Below are 22,202 nucleotides of genomic sequence, written 5' to 3'. Positions count from 1 at the left end.
CCAATCCTCCGGGTGGTAGTGGGGTCGAGTCCGGCGCTCCTGAGGGCCGTCTACGGCCGCGCCAAAAATCCCAGGGCCTCCGGCGCGCATTGGGGTGGGGGGTGCAAGTGCTGCAGAGGGTCCGTTGCGATCCTTCCTTGGGCCTTCGTGCGCAGTACGACCTCTCGAGGCCGAGGCCGAGGAGGAGGAAGAAGAAGGGGGAGAGGAAGGCCACAGACCAGACGACGCTCAACAACGGGGAGGTTCGGGTCGGCATGGTGTTGGTGAGTCAATCGTTGTGTGGAGGGGAGGGAGGGAGGGAGGGAAGGAGGGGGAGGGGGAGGGGAGAGGGGAGGAGGGAGGGAAGGAGGGGGAAGGAGGGAGGGGGAGCGGGGAGGGAGGGAGGGAGGGAGAGTTTGCTTGTGTGTTCGTGTGCTTGTGCTGACATGGACGTCAGGACCCTTTTTAATCAAAATGTAATCTGAAGAAGATAACAAATGGTTTGGAGGGTTGGGAGAGGGGAGGGTGGGTGTAGTGGGGTGGGGGGGGGGGGTTGGGGTGGTATCCCATTGCTTTGTCTATCGGCAAAGATTTTTTTCCTTATTTGGTAAGAAAAAGGGAAGAAATTTGATCACTTCGTCCCCCCAAAAAAGTCATTAGGCTGTGGGAGTGATTTGATAACGATTATTTCATAACAATTATAATTAAATACTATCTATCTGGATAAGATTCTCATATTTCCATTTCTTTTAACCTGAAATATGATACTACATACTTCAAGTCAGACAAACAAATACACATATAGAGCATATCATTCATCTAAATCTGAAATAAGTATGATACTACAAATCAGACAAACAAACACAGATGTAGATTAATCAACCAATCAAAAACGAATCTCCAGAAATAAACATCAAGAGAAACAGATCCGAGATACCACATCCCTTATCCTAATCCAAACTTCCCTCATTCTAATCCAAGCTTCCCTCATCCTAATCCAAACTTCCCTCATCCTAATCCAAACTTCCCTCATCCTAATCCACAGCATCCCTCATCCTAATCCACAGCATCCCTCATCCTAATCCACAGCATCCCTCATCCTAATCCACAGCATCCCTCATCCTAATCCACAGCATCCCTCATCCTAATCCAAACTTCCCTCATCCTAATCCAAACTTCCCTCATCCTAATCCAAACTTCCCTCATCCTAATCCACAGCATCCCTCATCCTAATCCACAGCATCCCTCATCCTAATCCAAACTTCCCTCATCCTAATCCACAGCATCCCTCATCCTAATCCACAGCATCCCTCATCCTAATCCAAACTTCCCTCATCCTAATCCAAACTTCCCTCATCCTAATCCACAGCATCCCTCATCCTAATCCAAACTTCCCTCATCCTAATCCAAGCATCCCTCATCCTAATCCACAGCATCCCTCATCCTAATCCACAGCATCCCTCATCCTAATCCAAACATCCCTCATCCTAATCCAAGCATCCCTCATCCTAATCCACAGCATCCCTCATCCTAATCCAAACTTCCCTCATCCTAATCCAAACTTCCCTCATCCTAATCCACAGCATCCCTCATCCTAATCCAAACTTCCCTCACCCTAATCCAAGCTTCCCTCATCCTAATCCAAAAATCCCTCATCCTAATCCAAGCTTCCCACATCCTAATCACAGCATCCCTCATCCTAATCCAAACATCCCTCATCCTAATCCAAACATCCCTCATCCTAATCCAAGCTTCCCTCATCCTAATCCAAGCTTCCCTCATCCTAATCCAAGCTTCCCACATCCTAATCCAAGCTTCCCTCATCCTAATCCAAGCTTATACCTAATCCAAACATCCTCATCCTAATCCCAAGCTTCTCCTATTAATCACAGCATTCTATCTAATCCACAGGCATCCCTCATCCCTAATCCAAGCTTCCCTCAACATCCTATCCTAATCCAATCTTCACATCATCAAGTTCTAATCCAAGCTTACCCTCATCCTAATCCAGCCATCCCTCATCCTTATCCAAACATCCTCATCCTAATTCCAAGTTCTATCTTAATCCTCATCCTAATCCATCTATTATAAGCTTCCTTCTCATCACCATTCACTAATTCCAAACATCCCTATTTAATCATCTATCTAATCCACATCAGCATCCCTCATCCTAATCCAACAGCATCCCTCATCCTAATACCCACAGCTTCCCTCATCCTAATCCAGAGCTTCCCTATCCTATCAGCTTCCTAATCCAATAGCATCCCTATCTCAAACAATCTAATCATACTAGCTTCCCTATCCTAATCCAAGCTTCCCGTCATTCCTAATCCAAGCTTCCCTCATCCTAATCCTAAGCATCCCTCATTACTAATCCACAGCTTTCCCTCATCCTAATCAGCTTCTTCTCCCTCATACCTAATCCAAATCCTCATCCCTCATCCTATTAATCCACAAGGCATCCCTCATCCTAATCCAAAGCTTCCCTCATCCTAATCCAAACATCCCTTCATCCTAATCAAAGCATCCCTCATGGTATCTTAGTATTGTTCTATACTTTAATAGTCCTAATTTTTTTCCGTTCTAAACATCCCTCATCCTAATCCAAGCTTCCTCATCCTAATCCACAGCTTCCCTCATCCTAATCATGCTCATCATTAGCATCCCTCATCCGTAATCCAAATGTCTCCTATCACAGAGCCTCCATCCTAATCCACGTTCCCTCATCCTAATCCAAGCTTCTTCCCTATCCTAATCCAAAGCTTTTCCAATCCTAACCAGGATCTCATACTAATCCAAAACTTCCCTCATCCTAATCCAAGAATATCCCTCATCCTAATCCAAGATTACCTAATCCTAATCCCTAATATGCATTATCTAATCCAAACTTCCTCCTCTAATCAAAATCTACTAATCCACAGCATCCCCCTCATCCTAATCCAAACATCACAGCATCCTCATTAATCACAGATCTACCTAATCCAGGAGACATCCTATCTAATAAAACACTTCTCATAAACTACTATTAACAGATTCATCAAATCCAAAAATCTCCATTCAAACGTCTATAAATCAAAACCTCTATCCTAATCAATTTCCTATTCCTAATAACCTATCTAATCCCCAACTCTATCAAATCCCGCATCAATCGACTCCCACTCTCATAAACACAGCATTCATTATCCAAAATCTCCTCTAATACGAGAACCTCATCTACTTACAGCAATATCTTCATCCGTTCAATAATCCACAGATCCTTCATTAAATCCCTCATCCTAATCCAACTTTACTTCACAGCCTCCTCATCCTAATCCACCATGCTTCCCTCATTCCTAATCCAAAACAATCCCTCACCTAATCAAGCATCCCTCATCCTAATCCACAGCATCCCTCATCCTAATCCACGCTTCCCTCATCCTAATCCAAGCTTCCCTCATCCTAATCCACAGCATCCCTCATCCTAATCCAAACATCCCTCATCCTAATCCAAGCTTCCCTCATCCTAATCCACAGCATCCCTCATCCTAATCCAAACTTCCCTCATCCTAATCCACAGCATCCCTCATCCTAATCCACAGCATCCCTCATCCTAATCCACAGCATCCCTCATCCTAATCCACAGCATCCCTCATCCTAATCCAAACATCCCTCATCCTAATCCAAACATCCCTCATCCTAATCCACAGCATCCCTCATCCTAATCCAAACATCCCTCATCCTAATCCAAGCTTCCCTCATCCTAATCCACAGCATCCCTCATCCTAATCCACAGCATCCCTCATCCTAATCCACAGCATCCCTCATCCTAATCCACAGCATCCCTCATCCTAATCCACAGCATCCCTCATCCTAATCCAAACTTCCCTCATCCTAATCCACAGCATCCCTCATCCTAATCCAAACATCCCTCATCCTAATCCAAACATCCCTCATCCTAATCCACAGCATCCCTCATCCTAATCCAAACATCCCTCATCCTAATCCAAACATCCCTCATCCTAATCCAAACATCCCTCATCCTAATCCACAGCATCCCTCATCCTAATCCACAGCATCCCTCATCCTAATCCAAACATCCCTCATCCTAATCCACAGCATCCCTCATCCTAATCCACAGCATCCCTCATCCTAATCCAAACATCCCTCATCCTAATCCAAGCATCCCTCATCCTAATCCAAACATCCCTCATCCTAATCCAAGCTTCCCTCATCCTAATCCAAGCTTCCCTCATCCTAATCCAAACATCCCTCATCCTAATCCACAGCATCCCTCATCCTAATCCAAACATCCCTCATCCTAATCCAAGCTTCCCTCATCCTAATCCACAGCATCCCTCATCCTAATCCACAGCATCCCTCATCCTAATCCAAGCTTCCCTCATCCTAATCCAAACATCCCTCATCCTAATCCAAGCTTCCCTCATCCTAATCCAAGCTTCCCTCATCCTAATCCAAGCTTCCCTCATCCTAATCCAAACATCCCTCATCCTAATCCAAGCTTCCCTCATCCTAATCCAAGCTTCCCTCATCCTAATCCAAACATCCCTCATCCTAATCCAAGCTTCCCTCATCCTAATCCAAGCTTCCCTCATCCTAATCCAAACATCCCTCATCCTAATCCAAGCATCCCTCATCCTAAACCACAGCATCCCTCATCCTAATCCAAACATCCCTCATCCTAATCCACGCTTCCCTCATCCTAATCCAAGCATCCCTCATCCTAATCCACAGCATCCCTCATCCTAATCCAAACATCCCTCATCCTAATCCAAGCATCCCTCATCCTAAACCACAGCATCCCTCATCCTAATCCACAGCATCCCTCATCCTAATCCAAACATCCCTCATCCTAATCCAAGCATCCCTCATCCTAATCCAAGCATCCCTCATCCTAATCCACAGCATCCCTCATCCTAATCCACAGCATCCCTCATCCTAATCCAAACTTCCCTCATCCTAATCCAAACTTTCCCTCTTTCAGATCTACCAACAGACCCGGATGCTCTATTCCGGTTTTCCTCTCGCCAGCTACGGATGCTACCGACAGGAGTTCCTGAGTTTCGTGTCCCAACATACGCAGTGCGATTTTCATCTGAGACGCAATTCGGTTTGAAGGAGGGACCGCCCATCTCATCACATGCTCCGTTTTCTACAGGTTCTGTGCCTTTCGGTTTGGAGGGGGAGACTTCGATAAAGTGTTTGAGGAAGGAGGAGGTTGTCTGGGTTTTAGGAGAGTTCTTTTCATATTTGTAATTCTGTTCATTTTCTACTGATTCTGATCCGTGAAAGGGGATACTGTTTATTATTGATATATGATAATGCTTGATACATCGATTAAGTTCAAGGCAGGTAAATAATTTGCCTTTCATAAACCCGTAAAAGTATCTGTAATCTATATATCGAAAATTTTCTTTCAAAGTCTTTTAATTAAGGAGAGGCTAAGTACTCACGAGGATGAGATTAAGTACTCAGCAAGGATATTTTTAGCATCCCTAAGAATAGTTCTCTTGGTCTAGACTAACAATATGGTCATCTCATATGCAAGATATTGTTAGATGACCAACCCTATTTAACGCCCCGGTTTGTCCACTGGAGAAGAAACTAACTTTTTCCACAAACTAACAACGAATAGAATGGTCTATGGTTTTCCTCTATGGTATCTACATGCTGTTAACAAGACTCTTAGCCCTGATATATATATATATATATATATATATATATATGATATATAATATATATATATGTATATATATATATATATATATATATCTATATATATATATATCTATATATATATATATATATATATATATATATATATATATATATATACATAGATACAGATATATGTATATATATATATATATATATACGATTTATTATATATATATATTCTGATAGATATATATATATATATATTTATATATATATATTATATATATATATATATATATATATAATATATGATACTTTTTCTTTATTCTTTTTTTTCTTGTTTGCTTATATTTCTAATACGCCATTGCACATGTCAAATGATACACATTTGATTAATACATTGCTAAATCCCGAGTTTAAAATGTGTTCGATTTATGTTTCCACTATTAATATTAATGGTCTGATCTTCATATTTGTTTCATTTTTTTTCTTTATAACAATGTATGGTTCTTGAATTTCATCACAAACTCTTTTTTTTCCTGGAGGCCAACTATGCGTTCTAGACTTATTTTCCAAAACATCAAAATCACCTCACACGCCAATCAAGTATAAGCCAATGGAGTCTTTATTCTACACGAGTAAGTTGTAAGTAAAGACTGCAACTGCACTGCATATGAGATTAAAAGAGGATGGGAGAGCTCCTACTGGCTCATGGTGGGTGTATCAGGTTTCAACACAATACAAAGGGGATTTAAATACCTCATTGTTAAGTAGTAACTTTTGTTGTTGTTGTACAGAATCTGATTAATCTATATTGCTTATAAATAAAAACGAAAATTTGTTGTTGTTTTCTTAATTTATATTACCAAAAATTTAAAAATGCCCAGAATGATACTTTTAGTTCAAAATAACTGTGTAATATACAAATAAACAGAAAATGCAAAAACAAAATACAAAGAGAAGAGAGAATAATCATGTGTAGAGAAAAACAAAAAAAATATTAAACAAATACAGGACTTGCAAATACTTGCAAATGCAAGAAGAAAGTAATCAATCAAATTATTTTAAAATACACAAAATAGGGATGTGACAAGCGCTGTTATAGCAAAATATGATAGTCAAATTTGTAAAAAGTATCACTTAAATATGAATGTCAAATGTACTCATCATAAATTTCACATGATTTAGAGATAACACGAAAAAGATAAATTGATAAGAAATAGATATAAGAAATAAAAGTAAATAAAATAGAATAGATCAATAAACACAAAAAATGCTGTAATCAAGATGTATGATATCATAAGTTAGTTTTGATTTGCAGAGTGCAATTCTGCTTCACTTATTCAGGACTACATTCCCATTCTCATCCTACTGCTCTAACTCTGTTTTGCTTATTATTCATCCTTTCTGTTCTTCCTTCTTTGACCTGCCCCATTCATTATTCATCCTTTCTGTTCTTCCTCCTTTGACCTGCCCCATTTATTTCCGTGACCTGACAAGAGACACCGATGGGTGGCCAATGGCGTCGGTTCTCTTTCAAGGACTGACCTTGGCAGCTCGACTGACATCTGCCATGGAAGGGGAATGTCCTCTTCTTTCATGTAACGCTCCTCTTTTTTAACAGGTGTCAGTCAAGCTGCCAAAGACATGACAAGTTGCCAAAGACATGTCAAGCTGCCACAGACATGTGTCTTTGGCAGTTTGTCATGTCTTTGGCAGCTTGATATGTCTTTGGCAGCTTGACATGTCTATGACAGCTTGACTGACACTTCAAGAGGCATTAGGTTCATAATTCTTACACCCACACGATTGAGATTTCTTGTTTGTGCATATTCCCGGATGTATTTTTTGCCTCTTCAATTCTCCTGTTCATTACAACTTATCGTCTACTGTCGAAGAAGAATAAGAATACTGAATAAGAATGCTAATTGAAGAGTTAAATTCCCTAATCTTTTTGCTATATTTTGGAATTTCCTTTTTTGTCTCAAACTTCTAGTGTGTACGTTTTCTTCATTGATGGCAATCAAATAAATTGTTTGCTTCTTTAACAGTGTTTATTAATTCTTCTAAGTATTTTTCCCGAGTTCATTGAGAACTGTAACGTCTGCAAAAAGTATATACTAAGTCATCACAATTTTGCTCTGTAGATGTTTTCTGTTATTTTCATCATTCTTTAACTTTCTTCGTTTTTCAGTTTCATTTTTTTTCAGATTATTTTATCTTTTGAATTTCCCTTTTTTGCATTTTTTGTTTCTTTATTTTTATTTTCGATTATTTTCAAAATTTCTTTCGGGAAACGTCCGGAGAGAATATGCAAACCTGTATCAAACCTCCTTTATTTTTATTTATTTATTTATTTATTTTTCACAATTCGTTCTCATGTCTGATTGTTGCACTTCAATTCTTATATGTTCCTTATTAGCCCCATTCTTTAGTCATATCTTTTGAAATTTTCCTAAATAGTTCATGTTTCACTTGTAAAATCTTTATTGTAATCGATCTTACAAACATATTTAAAAACCAGTTCAGTATTTCTTTCAATAAATGTTTTCTTTATGTATATTAGATTCTGAGTTCCTTTCTCTTGCACAAAGACGCACTGAATGTTAAGCATTTCTTTAACTGAAACCTTGCTCTAGTCATGAGTACTTTGAGGATTATTTTGTCACATGGCTGATCAAACAGATTTTTAGATGTAGGTCATATCTGGTTTTATGCAATGCGATAAATACCAATTTAAAAAGAACCGGTATGTTCCCTGCGGTGTAAATCTTATTAAGCTGCTCTAAGATTCCCAGGGTAATATCGTCTGTACTGAACATTTTTTCAATGATAAATCCTTACTTTTTTTTCGGGTTCTATGGGGATGTAGGGATGTGGATAAGGGGGGGGGGAGGGGGGGAGAGTGGTATGTGTGTTGAGATGTTGTCGTGGGGGGTTGTGGTGGAGGAGTAGGGTGGGGGGAGGAGGGGTATAAGTATGTGGTGTGGTGGAGTGGTGGTGGTGTTGCGGGGTGGGGTGATGTTGCCTTCTGTTCACTTTTTCTTTTCTTTTTTTTTACGTTTCTTTCTATTTCGTATAAGCCAGTTTCTCTTCTACACATTTCCCGTTTTATTTCTTGGCATTTCATCTATTTCTTATTTCTCAATCGATACCTATCTCTTCCGTTTTATTTCATTAAGATTTTTAGAAATTTAAGAAATTAAGCTGACTTTATTTGTTTTGCTTTATTTTTTGTTTTCATTTCTTCCTCTTGGAAATTTCAAGACTTTTTTTTTTTTTTGGGGGGGGGGTAAAATGAAAAATTAGGTGTCTTTGTGTTAACTCTGAGGTTCCATTGTTTAGTGTCTTTGACAATTATGAGCAAAAAAATACAAAACTTATTGATTTTTGTTAAAGTTTGGTAGACACATCACAATCCGGTAATAAAATGTTAATAGTCTTACTTACTGTAAGTCGAATACATCTAAATTTAAAGGTATATATCTTATAAATTTTCTCCCATTGTGGGATAAGCAGAAAAAATGTCCAAACCATTACATTATATCCAGTAATACATACGGTTATATCTTACTCGTATAATCTTATACATATCATTATATATAATGGCCATATAGTTATGAATTTTTTTTTTCTTAACATGCAATACTGATATATTTTCATAAAATCTTCTTATTTCATAATAAGTTTTTGTGATTGTTGTGATTGTTGTTGTAATTGTTGTTGTTGTTGTGATTGTTGTTTTTGTTATTGTTGCGATTGTTGTTGTATTTTTTTTAAACATGCAAAAGTAATATATCATCATAGTTGCAGTTATATTTTCCAATTTGTCATCAATACACGACACACCCGACGAAAAAGACAACTCTAACCATTGGTCGTTGTACCTCCGCTGACCTGAAGTAAGATGACTTCATAAGTGACCAAAACCCCTGTGGTCTGAAAAGATAGGTATTATGAATAACAGTAATAATGATGATAATGATAAAGATAGCAAATATAATGTCAGTTTTTCTGAAGAATATGTAAATTATGGTTATAGTAACAATGATGGTATGATAGCAATTTTAATGACAATTATAAAGGTGTTCGTTGTAAATATAATTTTGGTAATAATAACATCAATAACGACGATAGTAATGATGACAGATCTCAAAAAACATAATAACGATTATAATAAAAAAAATAACAAAGACAATAAAAATACTACTAGCTATACATATCACAAGCAAGTTTCAATAACATTCATAAGCTAAATAGCAAATCAAATGACTATGCACAATCAGGAACTTACAGCAAGAATAAAGCTTTTATTAACCAAGAAGAAGCCACACCCAGAGAGGCCCACAACTTCATTGCGAAGTTGGTGTTCCAGTCTCCAAACTTCGAGGCTGTATCTGTAAGGGATACAGTCAACGAGTAACTTTGATATTTGTTTGAGTGAATTTGTCATTTCGAAATAAGTGTCATTCTCTGTTCAATACGTTATTATACCCCATCCTCCTCTTCTTTTTCCTCTTCATCTACTCTCTGATTCCTCTCTTCTCTTCTCTCTTTTTCTTTCCCTTTCTTTTTTTCTATTTTCCTCATGCTCTTGCAATCATTGTCTTTATTCTCTTATTTATCTCTTTTTCTATTCTCCTCTTCCCCGTCCTCCCTCCCTCCCCTCCCTCTCTATTTCCCCATCATCCCCTCCATCCGTCCCTCTCTCTCCTCCCTCCCTCCCTCCTTCCCTCCTCCTCTCCCATCCCTCCTTCCCTCCCCTCCCTCCCTCCCTCCCTCCTCCTTCCCCTCTGCCCCTCCTCCCCTCCCCTCCCTCCTTCCTTCCCTCCCCTCCCTCCTCCTCCTCCCCTCCCTCCCCTCCCCTCCCTCCCCTCCCTCCCACCCCTTCCCCCCCGCCTTCCCTCCCTCCTCTCGTACCTGTGCTCAGGTACCTGCAGGACATCGTCGACGCCCCTCGCGGCCGCCTCGTAGACGCGGGCGCACGAGAAGGACACGAGGGCGAGACGACCCAGAAGGTGCAGGAAGGACCACGTCAGGTACAGCTTCGAGATCAGGGTCAGTTCGTGGTCGCGGCTGGTGGGGGGAGATGGGGAGGGTGAGGGAAGGAGTGGGGGAAGGAGGGGAGGGTGAGGGGGGAGAGGGGAGGGATGGTAGGGAGAGGGAAGGAGGGGGGGAGGGAGGGAGAGGGATGGGGGGAGGGGGGGAGGGGGGGAGAGTGGGAGGTGGGGGGGAAGGAGGGGGAAGGTGGGAGGGTGAGGGAGAGAGAGAGAGGAGAGAGAGAGAGAGAGAGGGAAAGGAGGGGTAAGGTGGGAGGGAGGGGAGAGTGAGAGGGTGAGGGAGAGAAAAAGAGAGAGAGAGAGAAGGGAGAGAGAGAGGAGAGAGAGAGAGGGGAGGGAAGAGAGAGGGCGAGGGAGGGAGGGGAGGGAGGGAGGGAGAAAGAAAGGGGAGAGGTTATTGTTGCTGTTAAAACTATCATAGTTGTGATGGCATTATTATTATGATGTTTATAATTTTTATAATGATTATAAGCATTATTGTAATATTGTTAGCATTGTTGATATAATGTTATAATTATTGTAATCCTATTATTGCCATCACCACACCGTCAACATTAAACTCATCATCACCATCACCACCATCTTCGTCAAACTCATCAATCATCACTACCATTATCTTCATCTTTATCAACACCATCACCGTCACCACATGATCACCACTACCACCACCATTCTCACCACCATATCACCACCACCGTAGATATCAAACTCGCCCTCACCACCACCATCATCCTTACCACTATAATCACCATCACCACTATCACCACCACCACCATAATCACCATAAACATCAAACTCACCCTCAGCACCACCACCACCCTCCTCATCACCATAATCACCACCACCATGATCACCACCATCACCAGAATAATTACCACCACCATCCTCCTCACCACTACCATCACCACCATCACCACCATAATCACCACCATCCTCCCCACCACCACCACCATCCTCCCTACCAGTACCATGATCACCACCACCATCATCCTTACCACCATAACCACCATCACCACCACCTCCATCACCACAACCACCATCACCACCACAACTAACCTGAGCCCGAAGTAGAGCTGCACGAGCGTGAAGAAGATGTTGGTGAGGTAGGATTGTAGGACGAGGGGCCCCAGGGCGGTGTTGAGGGACTTGACTAAGGTCAGGAGAGCCCAGTGGTCCTGCCGGATACCTCGCCAGGTCACGGGGTCAAAGGTCAGGCAGCCTGGCTCGGGATGAATTGAATTGTTTGGTTGTTTAAGTGGAGGGAGGTGGGAGATGGGAGGGGGATAAGGGGTGGGAGGTGGGTGGGAGGGGGGGGTAAGGGGAGGGAGGGGAGGGGGAAGGTAGGGGAGGTGGGAGAGGGGGGGGTAAGTGGAAGGAGGTGGGATGGGAGGTGGGAGGAAGGTAGGGGTTTGGGGGTGGGAGGTAAGGAGGGGGTAGAGGAGAGGGAGGTAGGGGAGGGGGAAGGGGAGGAGAAGAGGGAGGGGGAGGGAGGGTGGGGAAAAGGGGGGGAGGTAGGGAGGGGGAAGGGGAGGAGAAGATGGGAGGGGAGAGGGGGAAGGTAGGGGAAGGAGGGGAAGATGGGGGGAAGGTAGGAGAGGAGGAGGAGAAGGTGGGAGGAGGGAGGGGAAGGTAGGGGAGGGGGGAGGGGAAGGGGGAAGGGGAGGGGAAGGAGAAGGGAGGAGGAAGAGGAGGGAAAGGATGGGGGAGAGATATTGGACGAGGAGAGAGGAATGGGAGAGAAAGAGAAAAGGAGGAGGAAAAATGAGAGAAAAAGAGAAAGAAAGAGAGAGAGAGAGAGAGAGAGAGAGAGAGAGAGAGAGAGAGAAATGGAGAAAGCTGTAGTAGAAAGAATTGACAGAAGACGAACATGCGGAGGGTGTGAATAAGGAAATGTAAACGTGTATGTCAGAGAGAGAGAGATGGAAAGAGAGAGTCTTCTCACGTTCCAGCAGTCATTCTGATTCACATTATGATACTGAAATAATACCTTTTTTTCTTAATCTAAATTTCAAGATTGATAATTAATAGATAAATATTAGTAATAACCACTAAATGAAACAAAGTTTGACACTAAAGCTGTCTTATTCCCTTCCTTTCCTCCTACATTCTCCTCTCTCTCTCTCTCTCTTTCTCTCTTTCTCTCTCTCTCTCTCTCTCTCTCTCTCTCTCTCTCTCTCTCTCTCTCTCTCTCTCCCTCTCTCTCCCTCTCTCTCTCTCTCTCTCTCCTTCCCTTCTCCCTCCCCCTCCTCCTCCCCCTTCCCCTCCCTCTATCCCTCCCTTCCCCCCTATCCCTCTCCCTCCCCCTCCTTTTCCTCCTCCCCCTCTTCTTCTCCCCATCTCCCCTCCCCTTCCCCCCTCCCCCTCCCCCTCCTCTCTCACTCTCCCTCTACCCCATCTCCCTCCCTTCCCCCCTCTCCCTCCCCCTCTCCCTCCCCTTCCCCTCCCCCTCCTCCTCTCCCCCTCTCCTTCCCCCTCTCCCTCTCCCCCTCTCTCTCCCCCTCTCCTTCCCTCCCCCTCCCTCTCTCCCCCCTTCTCCCCCCTCCCTCTCCCTCTCCCCCTCTCCCTCTCCGTCCCTCTCCCTCCCCCCATCCTCCCTCTCCCTCTCTATCTCCCCCTCTCTCCCTCAACCCCCTCCCCTCTCCCCTTCCTCCCTCTCCCCTCTCCCTCTCCTCCCCCCCCCTCTCTATCCTAACTTGCTCACCAACAGCCCCACCGTTCTTCTCTCCTCTCCTCCTTGCCCGCATTACAGCTCGGCAATGAAGCCCTTCGTCCCTCTCCCTCTCCCCCTCTCCCCCTCTCCCTCCTCCTCTCCCTCTCTCCATCCCCCTCTCCCTCTCCCCTCCCCCTCTGCCTCCCTCCCTTTCCCCATCTCCCTCCCCATCTCCCTCCCCCTCGCTTGCCAACTCCCTCTCCCTTCTCCGAACCATCCCTTCTACCCCTCCCCTTGCCCCCCATTTCCCCATTATGTGAACTCCCCCTCCCCTCTCTTTCTCTCCTCTCCCCTGAGCCTCCCCCCCTCTCTGACAGAACTTCTCTCTCGCCATCGTTCTCTCTTTCCACCCCTGACCAGCCTCTCTCTCTCTTTCTCTATTTCTCTCTCTCTCTCTCTGCATCGCCGCTTATTTCTCTCTCTCTCTTTCTCTCTTTCTCTCCCTCTCCCCCTCTCCCCCTCTCCCCCTCTCTCTCTCTCTCTACCTTACCGCCATTCAGCTTCGCATTGAAGGCCCTGACGAGATGCAGAAGCACAATGGCGACGCTGAACACGAGCACGTCGACGAAATTCCAGATGAATGTTGCATACTTGTTGATGATGAGGATTGCAAGGCCGAGGGTCTGGCTGTAGCCTAGTAAGTCGACCTCGAATTCGTGTCCGGCTTTGACGTAACTTTCGAGGAATCTGGAAGCGAAAGCGAGACTTTGAGACGGATTCGTTTTTTTTTTTTTTTTTTCTTCTTTTTTTTTGCGGGGGGGTTGTAATTGTTGTTGTTGTTGATGTAATTGTTGTTGTTGTTAATGTAATTGTTGTTGGTGTAATTGTTGTTGATGTAATTGTTGTTAATGTAATTCTTGTTGTAATTGTTGTTGTTCTAATTGTTGTTCATGTAATTCTTGTAATTATTGTTGTTCTAATTTTTGTTACTATAATTCTTGTTGTTGATGTACTTGTTGTTGATGTAATTGTTATTGTTGTTGTTGATGTTATTGTTCTTCTTGATGTAATTGTTGTTGATGTAATTGTTGTTGTTGATGTAATTGTAATTGTTGTTGTAATTATCATTGTTGTTGTAATTGTTGTTGTTGATGTAATTGTTGTTGTTGATATGTAATTTAGTTGTTGAAAATGTAACTGTTTGTTGTAATTGTTGTTGATGTAATTGTTTGTTGTGATTAATGTTGATGTAATTGATGTTGATGGAATTGTTTGTGATTGATGTTGATGTTAATTGTTGTTGTGATTTGAATGTTGATAGTAATTGTTTGCTGCTGAAGATGTAACTGTTGTTGTTAATGTAATTGTTGTTGATGTAATCTGTTGTTATTGTATATTGTTTTGTTGTTAATTATTGTTGTTGCAATTGTTTGTAATTGCTGTAACTATTGTTGTTAATTAGCTCTGTATCAGATTGTTGTTGATGAGTACTTGTTGTTTATTAATTGTGGTTGTTTTGATAATTGGTGGTTGTTTATAATTGAGTGGTTGTTTTATAATTGTGGGTTCGTTTTATAATTGTGGTTGTTTTATAATTGTGGTTGTGGTTATAATTGTGTTGTTATCAATAAATTGTGGTTGTTTTATAATTGTGGTTGTTTTATAAATTGTGAGTTTGTTTTATAATTGTGGTTGTTTTGATAAATTAGTAGAGTTGTTTTATAATTGTGGTTGTTTTATAATTGTGGTTGTTTTATAATTGTGGTTGTTTTATAGTTGTTGTAAATGATATTATAATTAGATGGTATTAAGTAGAGATATATAAGTAATTGTCTATGGTTGTTTTATAGATTGTGGTTGTTTGTTATAATTGTGAGTTTGTTTTATAATATAGTTTGGTATGTGTATTTTTATAATTAGATGGATATGTTTATTTTATATATTGATGGTTGTTTTATAATTGTGGTTGTTTTATAATAGTGTGGTTGTTTATATAATTGTAGGTTGATTTATAATTGTGGTTGTTTTATAATTGTGGTTGTTTTATAATTGTGGTTGTTTATTAGTGTGGGTGTTTTATAATTGTGGTTGTTTTATAATTGTGGGTGTTTTATAATGTTGTGGTGTAGTTTTTAATAATTGTGGTTTGTTTTTATAATTGTGGTTGTTTTATAAATTGTGGTTGTTATAATTGTGGTTGTTTTTATTATTGTGGGGGTGTTTTGGTGGGGGGGGGTAATTGTGGGTTGTGGGGTTTATAATTGTGGTGGTTTTATAATTGGTGGGGGGTTGCTTTTATAATTGTGTAGAGTTGTTTTATAATTGTGGTTGTTTATGTATTGTGGTTGTTTTATAATTGTGGTTGTTTTATAATTGTGGTTGTTTTATAATTGTGGTTGTTTTATAATTGTGGTTGTTTTATAATTGTGGTTGTTTTATAATTGTGGTTGTTTTTTAATTGTGGTTGTTTTTTAATTGTGGTTGTTTTTTAATTGTGGTTGTTTTTTAATTGTGGTTGTTTATAATTGTGTTTGTTTTTTAATTGTGGTTGTTTTTTAATTGTGGTTGTTTTTTAATTGTGGTTGTTTTATAATTGTGGTTGTTTTATAATTGTGGTTGTTTTAGTGATGAAGTGGTTTGGTTTTATATTGGGGTTGTTTTAATAATTTGTGGTTGTTTTATAATTGTGGTTGTTTTATAATTGTGGGTAGTTTTCTAATTGTGTTGTTTTATAATTGTGGTGTGTTTTATAATTTGGGTGGTTGTTTTAAATTGTGGGTTGTTTATTTAATTGTGGGTGTTTTATAATTGTGGTTGTTGGTTAATAATTGTGTGGTGTTGGGGAATTATAAATTGTGGTGTTTTAATAAATTGTATGTTGTTTGATAATTGTGGTGTAGTTAATAAGGTGGTTGTTCCAATAATGTGGTTGTTTGGATAATTAGTGTGTTGTTGTTATAAGAGAATTGTGGTTGTTTTATAATTGTGGTTGTTTTATAATTGTGGTTGTTTTATAATTGTGCTTGTTTATAATTGTGGTTGTTTATAATGGTGGTTGTTTTATAATGGTGGTTGTTTTATAATTGTGCTTGTTTTATAATTGTGCTTGTTTATAATTATGGTTGTTTATAATTGTGGTTGTTTATAATTGTGGTTGTTATTGATGTAATTGTTGTTGTAATTGTTGATGTAATTGTTGTAATTGTTATTGTAATTGTCGTTGTAATTGGTGTTTTAATTGTTGTTGATGTAATTTTTGTGTTTGTAATTGTTGTTGATGTAATTGTTGTTGTTGTGATTGTTGTTGTTGATGCTTTGCTTGTTGCTATTGTTGTAATTGCTGTTACAATTGTTGTTATTATCATTATTGTTGTTGCTGATGTTGTGCTTGTGGTGGTAGCGACGTGAGAGTTTGTTCGTTGTTTGCTTTTTTGTTTTTGCCATGATTTTTTAAAGGATAATTATCCTTGTTTTAATAGGATTTGTGATTCCCGTTCTCAAAATATAAGGAATATTCCTAATGATCTTATGACGCTGAGAGCTAAGATACTGCGATCAGATGGGATTATTATCATATTAAAGGCAATAATAATGAGGATTGCGATAAATGATAGATGATAATAATCATTATAACAAAAACGGTGATGAAAGAAATGGTGAATAGGAATAACAGAAAAAAGAGTATATTGATGATGATAAAATAATATGAAGGAATGATAGTGATAATGATAATGGTGATTGATTATGAAGATAATAATAAATGATCAGGGGGGGGGGGGGTTGGTGGGGGGGGGGGGAAAAAAATTATGATAATGATAATAGTGACGATAATCATACTAATCATTATCATAATCATAACCATGATGATAATAATAATAACAACAACAATGATAATTGTAGTAACAATAGTAACAACAACAACAATAATGATAATAATAACAATAATAATAATGATAATAAGAACAATAACATCAATAACATCAATAACACCAAAACAACAACAACAATAACAAAATACAAAAAAAAAAATCAAAGAAAAAACAAAAAAAAACGAAAACAAAAACTCGAAAAGACATAAAGTTCCCGAAACTCACAGCCAGAAATTCTCGGTAGTGTTCCGCGGAACGTTGTGGAACATGGAAGCTGTTGTCTCTCCGGCGGCTGAGATAGTCACGACTGCCATGCACAGCAGAACCTTCCACTTGCATGAGTACGCCACGCCCACTCGCCTCTCGACGCACGCCCATCTGGAGAGGAGTGGGTGCGGTGAGTTTATTATAGTTGGCGGTTCAAGTATCTTATCAGTTACAAAACATGATCAACAGATCAATATGTTTATAAATGTTTTTTATATGATTTATATGTTTATGTTTGATCTTTTTCGGTCAGCCATATCTCTTCCGTGCAGGTTTGCGACGTTTTGCAATACCGACCGATATTGCGATATAAAAAAAAGAAAAAAAAAAAAAAAAAAAAAAAAAAAAAAGAGTGTGAGAGAAGGAGACAGAGATAGACAGACACGACGCAAAAATGACGAAGAAAAAAACAAGGAAGAATGATAAAGGAAGGAAACAGAAGAAGAGTAGAAGAAGAAGAACCCCCACCCCTCCCCCACCCCTCTCCCTTCTCATCCCCCCGACACACACATCCTGACCTGTCCATGACCTCAGGCAGTGACCTGGCCAGCTGAAGGAGCAGAAAAGCGCCCGTGGCACCCAGCAGGTAGAAGACAGTGCCAGTCAGGAGCTGCACCCAGTCCTGTGGCTCTTTGGCCGTGAAGATGAAGGAGCCCGGCCACACAGTCGTGGGAATGGGAAAGGTGGAAGAAAGGGGGTTGTGGCATCGTCGTCAGGGAAAACCAGGTCAGAGCCACAGCCACCACACACGCGTACAAGGTCACGAAGTGGCACAGCACGAACCTTTGTTAGGTCAAGGGTCAAAGGTCAAGATAGAAGGTCATTAATTTGTATTTGTTTGTTGTTATCATGTTATTTGTTTTCCTTGGTATCGCGTTTTCATTTTATTTATTATGGCTTTTGGTGCTTAACGAAGAAATATAAATACTGATATTTATTTAGAGATGTAGTTTAAATATTTATGAATTTATCTTTAACGTCAAGAGACAATGGGAAGTGTAAATGCCAAATACGAAAATAAGACAGAAAATAAGGGTAAATATAAGTGCATTAAATATAGAATAGACATAACACCATTTTTTTTTTTTTACAGAGTTCAGTTTGTAAGATACGTTTACATCTAAATAAAAGGATTGAAGTGCACAATATTAAGTTTTTATAAAGGAGATTTAAGAGAACACTTTCGAAGCCAAATAAAAGCGTATATAAATAAATCAAGAAGAGAGATTAATAAAAGCAACTTGAGTATAGAGTGTATATGATACAATGTGGATATATAAAGGCATCGAAAACAAGATATAGAGTTTAAAGTTTATGAAATACCTGAGAGATCTGTGAGAATAAATTCAGAAATGGCATATGATCACTAAGAAAAGTCAAAAGATGCAACAGAATAATGAGAAGCTCTTTTCATTAAAATTTAGGATAAGATAGACGATATAGTTAAAATAGAAAAAGAAAAAGATAGGAAACTATGTAATAAATGAAAAAATACATTAGCGAAATAGATCGATACATTCCAAAATATATTCTTAATTGTACAACTGTAAGTTTATGAATGCTATAATAGTAAAGTGGAAGCAAACTTAAGTGTCAAGAGAAATCTAGAACCATGAACCAAAGCACGTTTCATAAATCTTGTTGATAACATGATATCTAACATTAAGCAAGAACAAAATAACAAACAAAAAACAAGTCACACCTCACAAATAAATCAATAGACAAAATCACTTCAAAAAAATTAATCCTCATTTAATTAATAAAACTCCACAAAAAACACTTAAAAGAATTTAAAAAAAAATAATAATAATAAATCAAAAATAAAATAAAATGAAATAATAAAATGAAATAATAAAATAGAATAATCATAATAAAATAAAATACTAATAATAAAATAAAATAACAATAAAATAAAAACAATAAAACAAAAATAATAAAATAAAAATAATTAGAAAATCGAAAATAAAGAGATAAAATAAAAGAGAATAAAACAAATAAAACAGAAAAAAAATAAAAAAGAATAAACAAATAGAATAGAGAAAAAACAGAACAAGAACACCAGACACCATTAGCTCTGACCCTGAAGTCGGTCCGCCGTGACCACTCGCATCGGCAGGACAAACCGAAGAGGGAGAGATGAGGAACGTGGCCCACTGGTTGGAACCAGGCGCGGTTCGGTGGCACTCGGATTCCGTGCCCTGGGGTGAGGTGGGGGTGGGGGGAGGGGGGGGGTGAGAGGGAGAGAGGAGGAAGAAGGATGGTGTTGTGAGGGGGTTTAGTGTTGTGGTAGGTGAGTGGGGGAGGAAACAGAAGAGGAATGAAGGGAGAAAAAAGAAAAACGCTGAGAAATATATGAGAAAAGAAAGGAGGGGAAGAGGTAGAGAGAAGGGACTGTGAAATGGGTGTTGTAAAGAAGGATAGAAAAAAGAGAGAAAGTGTTACCTACTGATGAGGGGGAGGGGGGTTAGGGGAGGGTATTGAGAGGGGAGTTAGGGGAGGGATGAGGGTTTAAGAGGGGGATAAGGGGGAAAGGGAGGAGGTGGTGGGGAGGTGAGTTGTGGAGGGGGTAAGGGTGGGGAAAAACAGAGGGTGAGGTGGGGGGGTAAGGGGAGGGTGAGGTGGGGGGTAAGGGGAGGGTAAGAGGGGGTTGGGGAGGGGTAAGAGGGGGTTGGGGAGGGTAAGAGGGAAAGGGAGGTGGTGGTGGGAGGGGGTAGGGGTAGGTAGGAGTGGGGTAAGGAAGAGGAGGGAGGAAGGTACGGGCGTGTGGGGGTGGGGGATAGGGGGGTTAAATGAGAGAGGGGGGGTGCCAGGGGGAGGAAGGGGAGGTGGAGAGGGAGTAAAGAAGGAGAGGGTGAAATGGAGGAGGAAGGGAGGAAGAGAGGGAGAAGGAAGGATGAGGAGATAGTAGGGAGGGCGAAGAGGGAGAAGGAGGGGAAAGGGGGTGGAAGAAGGAAGAGAAGAGGAGGAATAGGGAGGAGATGGGGAAGGAGAAAAGGATTGGGTCGGAAGAAATGGCAAGGGAATAGAGAGAAAGAGAGAGGGGAGGGAGGGAGAAGAGGAGGGCAGAGTAAGAAAAAAATAAAAAAAATACACAAAATCACCAAATCCTTCGACCTTATTCCCAATAGGATATTCCTCATCCTTATCATCACAATATATCTCTCCCTCCTATCCTATTTTTATCATCAACCAGGATGAACTAATCCCTCCTCTCCTAAATCCATATTCCACCCTACTGCACAGAATCACATCATCTCCTCATACCAGGCCCGGCACTAATGATCGTCCTAGTCCCAATCTCTAAGCCTGCATTCCAACCCCACAAACGCCAGAGCGCTTGATGTATCGTGGGCGAGAAAGAAAAGAGAAAGGAAAAAAGGCAAAAAGAAAAAAGAAGAAGGAGATCAAAGAAAGAGGGCAAGAAAGAGGGCGGGGGCTTGATCGAGTCACTGTAAGGGCGGCCGACAGGAAGGCGCTGAATGGGCTCTCCGAATGCCCTGTTTGTTGGATCGGAGGTACTCCTTGGCGTGTGCATGGCGATCGGGTTTTGTTATTGATCTGTTTGGTGTGCGAAGGTCGGGTCGTTAAATTCGCGGATGAATAAAGTGGGATATTAACGTGAAATACAAACAGCGTGCGGGAACGATAAGATGACAATAAAGCATACTCAGTAATGGTATAAATATAGCATTATATATGTGTATATATATCATATATATATATAGGGGGTATAGAATATATGATATATATCATATATATTTATATATATGAACCATATATAAGCAGTATATATATAATTGTGTGTGTGTGTGTGTGTGAGTGTGATGTGTGTGTGGAAGATGTGTGTGTAGTGTGTGTGTGTGTGTGAGGAGTGTGGTTTGTGTGTGTGTGTTGTGTGTGTAAGAGCTGTTGTTGTGTGAGGGGAAAAAGAAGGTGAGGAAAAATTGATATTGTGAATATATATATATATATATAATATATATATATAGTATATATATATATATATATATATATATATATGTATGTATGTATGTATGTATATATATATAATTATCTTTTTATTATTTGTAGAACTCTTTTTTCATTGCTAATTTTTTTTTAAATCTAATTTCACTCGAAATTTGTATTTCATTTTTTACTATGGCTTTTCGCTCCGGATTTCTAAATTTCTCGACCGATTTCCCTCTCCCATTTCTATCCATCTCTCCCCTGATTTAATTTGAAAGCACGGCAAAAGTGAATAAATCCAAAAATACTCGACTATTCAAGGCAGAGTCTAATTCATCAGATTTCTTTAAAAAAACACTTATTCAATTTTTACACGTAAAGATATCGTTAAAGCAACGGACAAACATCTAGATAATAAAACAGGAATAAAATAAAGTGTGTGTGTGTGGGGGGGGGGATCTCTGTGTGTGTATATGTGTGTGTGTGTGTGTGTGTGTGTGTGTGTCTTCGAGTGTTTGTTGTGCGTGTTTTTTTGTTTTTTTTTAACACCACCACACACTCAAACTCACCCCCTGACGCCCTCGGTATTGGCGAGTGTCCGAAGTCCCCCCCTTCCTCAGAGCTCCTCACAGGATCCCACTTTGCACAGGACGTCTCCGCTTCTCGCCACAAGCGCCGGCGAAAACCCTTTTCACCCTCAGAGACGGACCGCATACGACTGGGGCTCCTTGGATTAGGAGGATCTGGTGGCAGGAAGGCGCGGAAAAGGCGTGG

At 40.4% G+C, this 22,202-nt stretch overlaps 1 protein-coding gene across 1 annotated transcript; it reads right to left on the bottom strand.

The window, feature by feature from the left end:
* Nucleotides 1–9,446: 9,446 nt before the first annotated feature.
* Nucleotides 9,447–19,131, bottom strand: LOC147469724 (gustatory receptor for sugar taste 64a-like). The gene is made up of 10 exons (XM_086547779.1): nt 19,067–19,131; nt 18,804–18,812; nt 18,178–18,263; nt 17,999–18,125; nt 17,439–17,591; nt 13,895–14,091; nt 11,751–11,913; nt 10,555–10,710; nt 9,929–10,031; nt 9,447–9,573 (listed from the first exon to the last, which is right to left on the bottom strand). The coding sequence occupies exons 1-10, from the start codon at nt 19,129–19,131 to the stop codon at nt 9,502–9,504; spliced, it is 1,131 nt and encodes a 376-aa protein (XP_086403905.1). The 3' UTR covers nt 9,447–9,501.
* Between the last annotated feature and the right edge of the window lie 3,071 nt (nt 19,132–22,202).

Source organism: Penaeus japonicus, unplaced genomic scaffold (genome assembly GCF_977035675.1).
Source record: "Penaeus japonicus unplaced genomic scaffold, GWHDUDI00000001_assembly GWHDUDI00000019, whole genome shotgun sequence".
Classification (NCBI taxonomy): domain Eukaryota; kingdom Metazoa; phylum Arthropoda; class Malacostraca; order Decapoda; family Penaeidae; genus Penaeus; species Penaeus japonicus.
Note: the sequence above shows the minus strand (reverse complement) of the source record. Positions and strands in the feature narration are given on the sequence as shown.

Bases quoted from the DNA above. Each gene is read 5' to 3' on its own strand.
- LOC147469724 (XM_086547779.1), bottom strand. From the start codon at position 19,131: ATGTTATCAACAAGATTTATGAAACGTGCTTTGGTTCATGGTTCTAGA. The intron at 17,592-17,998 runs GTCAGGATGTGT...ACTCCTCTCCAG, and splicing joins CTGCCTGAGGTCATGGACAG to ATGGGCGTGCGTCGAGAGGC. The intron at 11,914-13,894 runs GTAAGGTAGAGA...ATCCCGAGCCAG, and splicing joins CAATGCGAAGCTGAATGGCG to GCTGCCTGACCTTTGACCCC.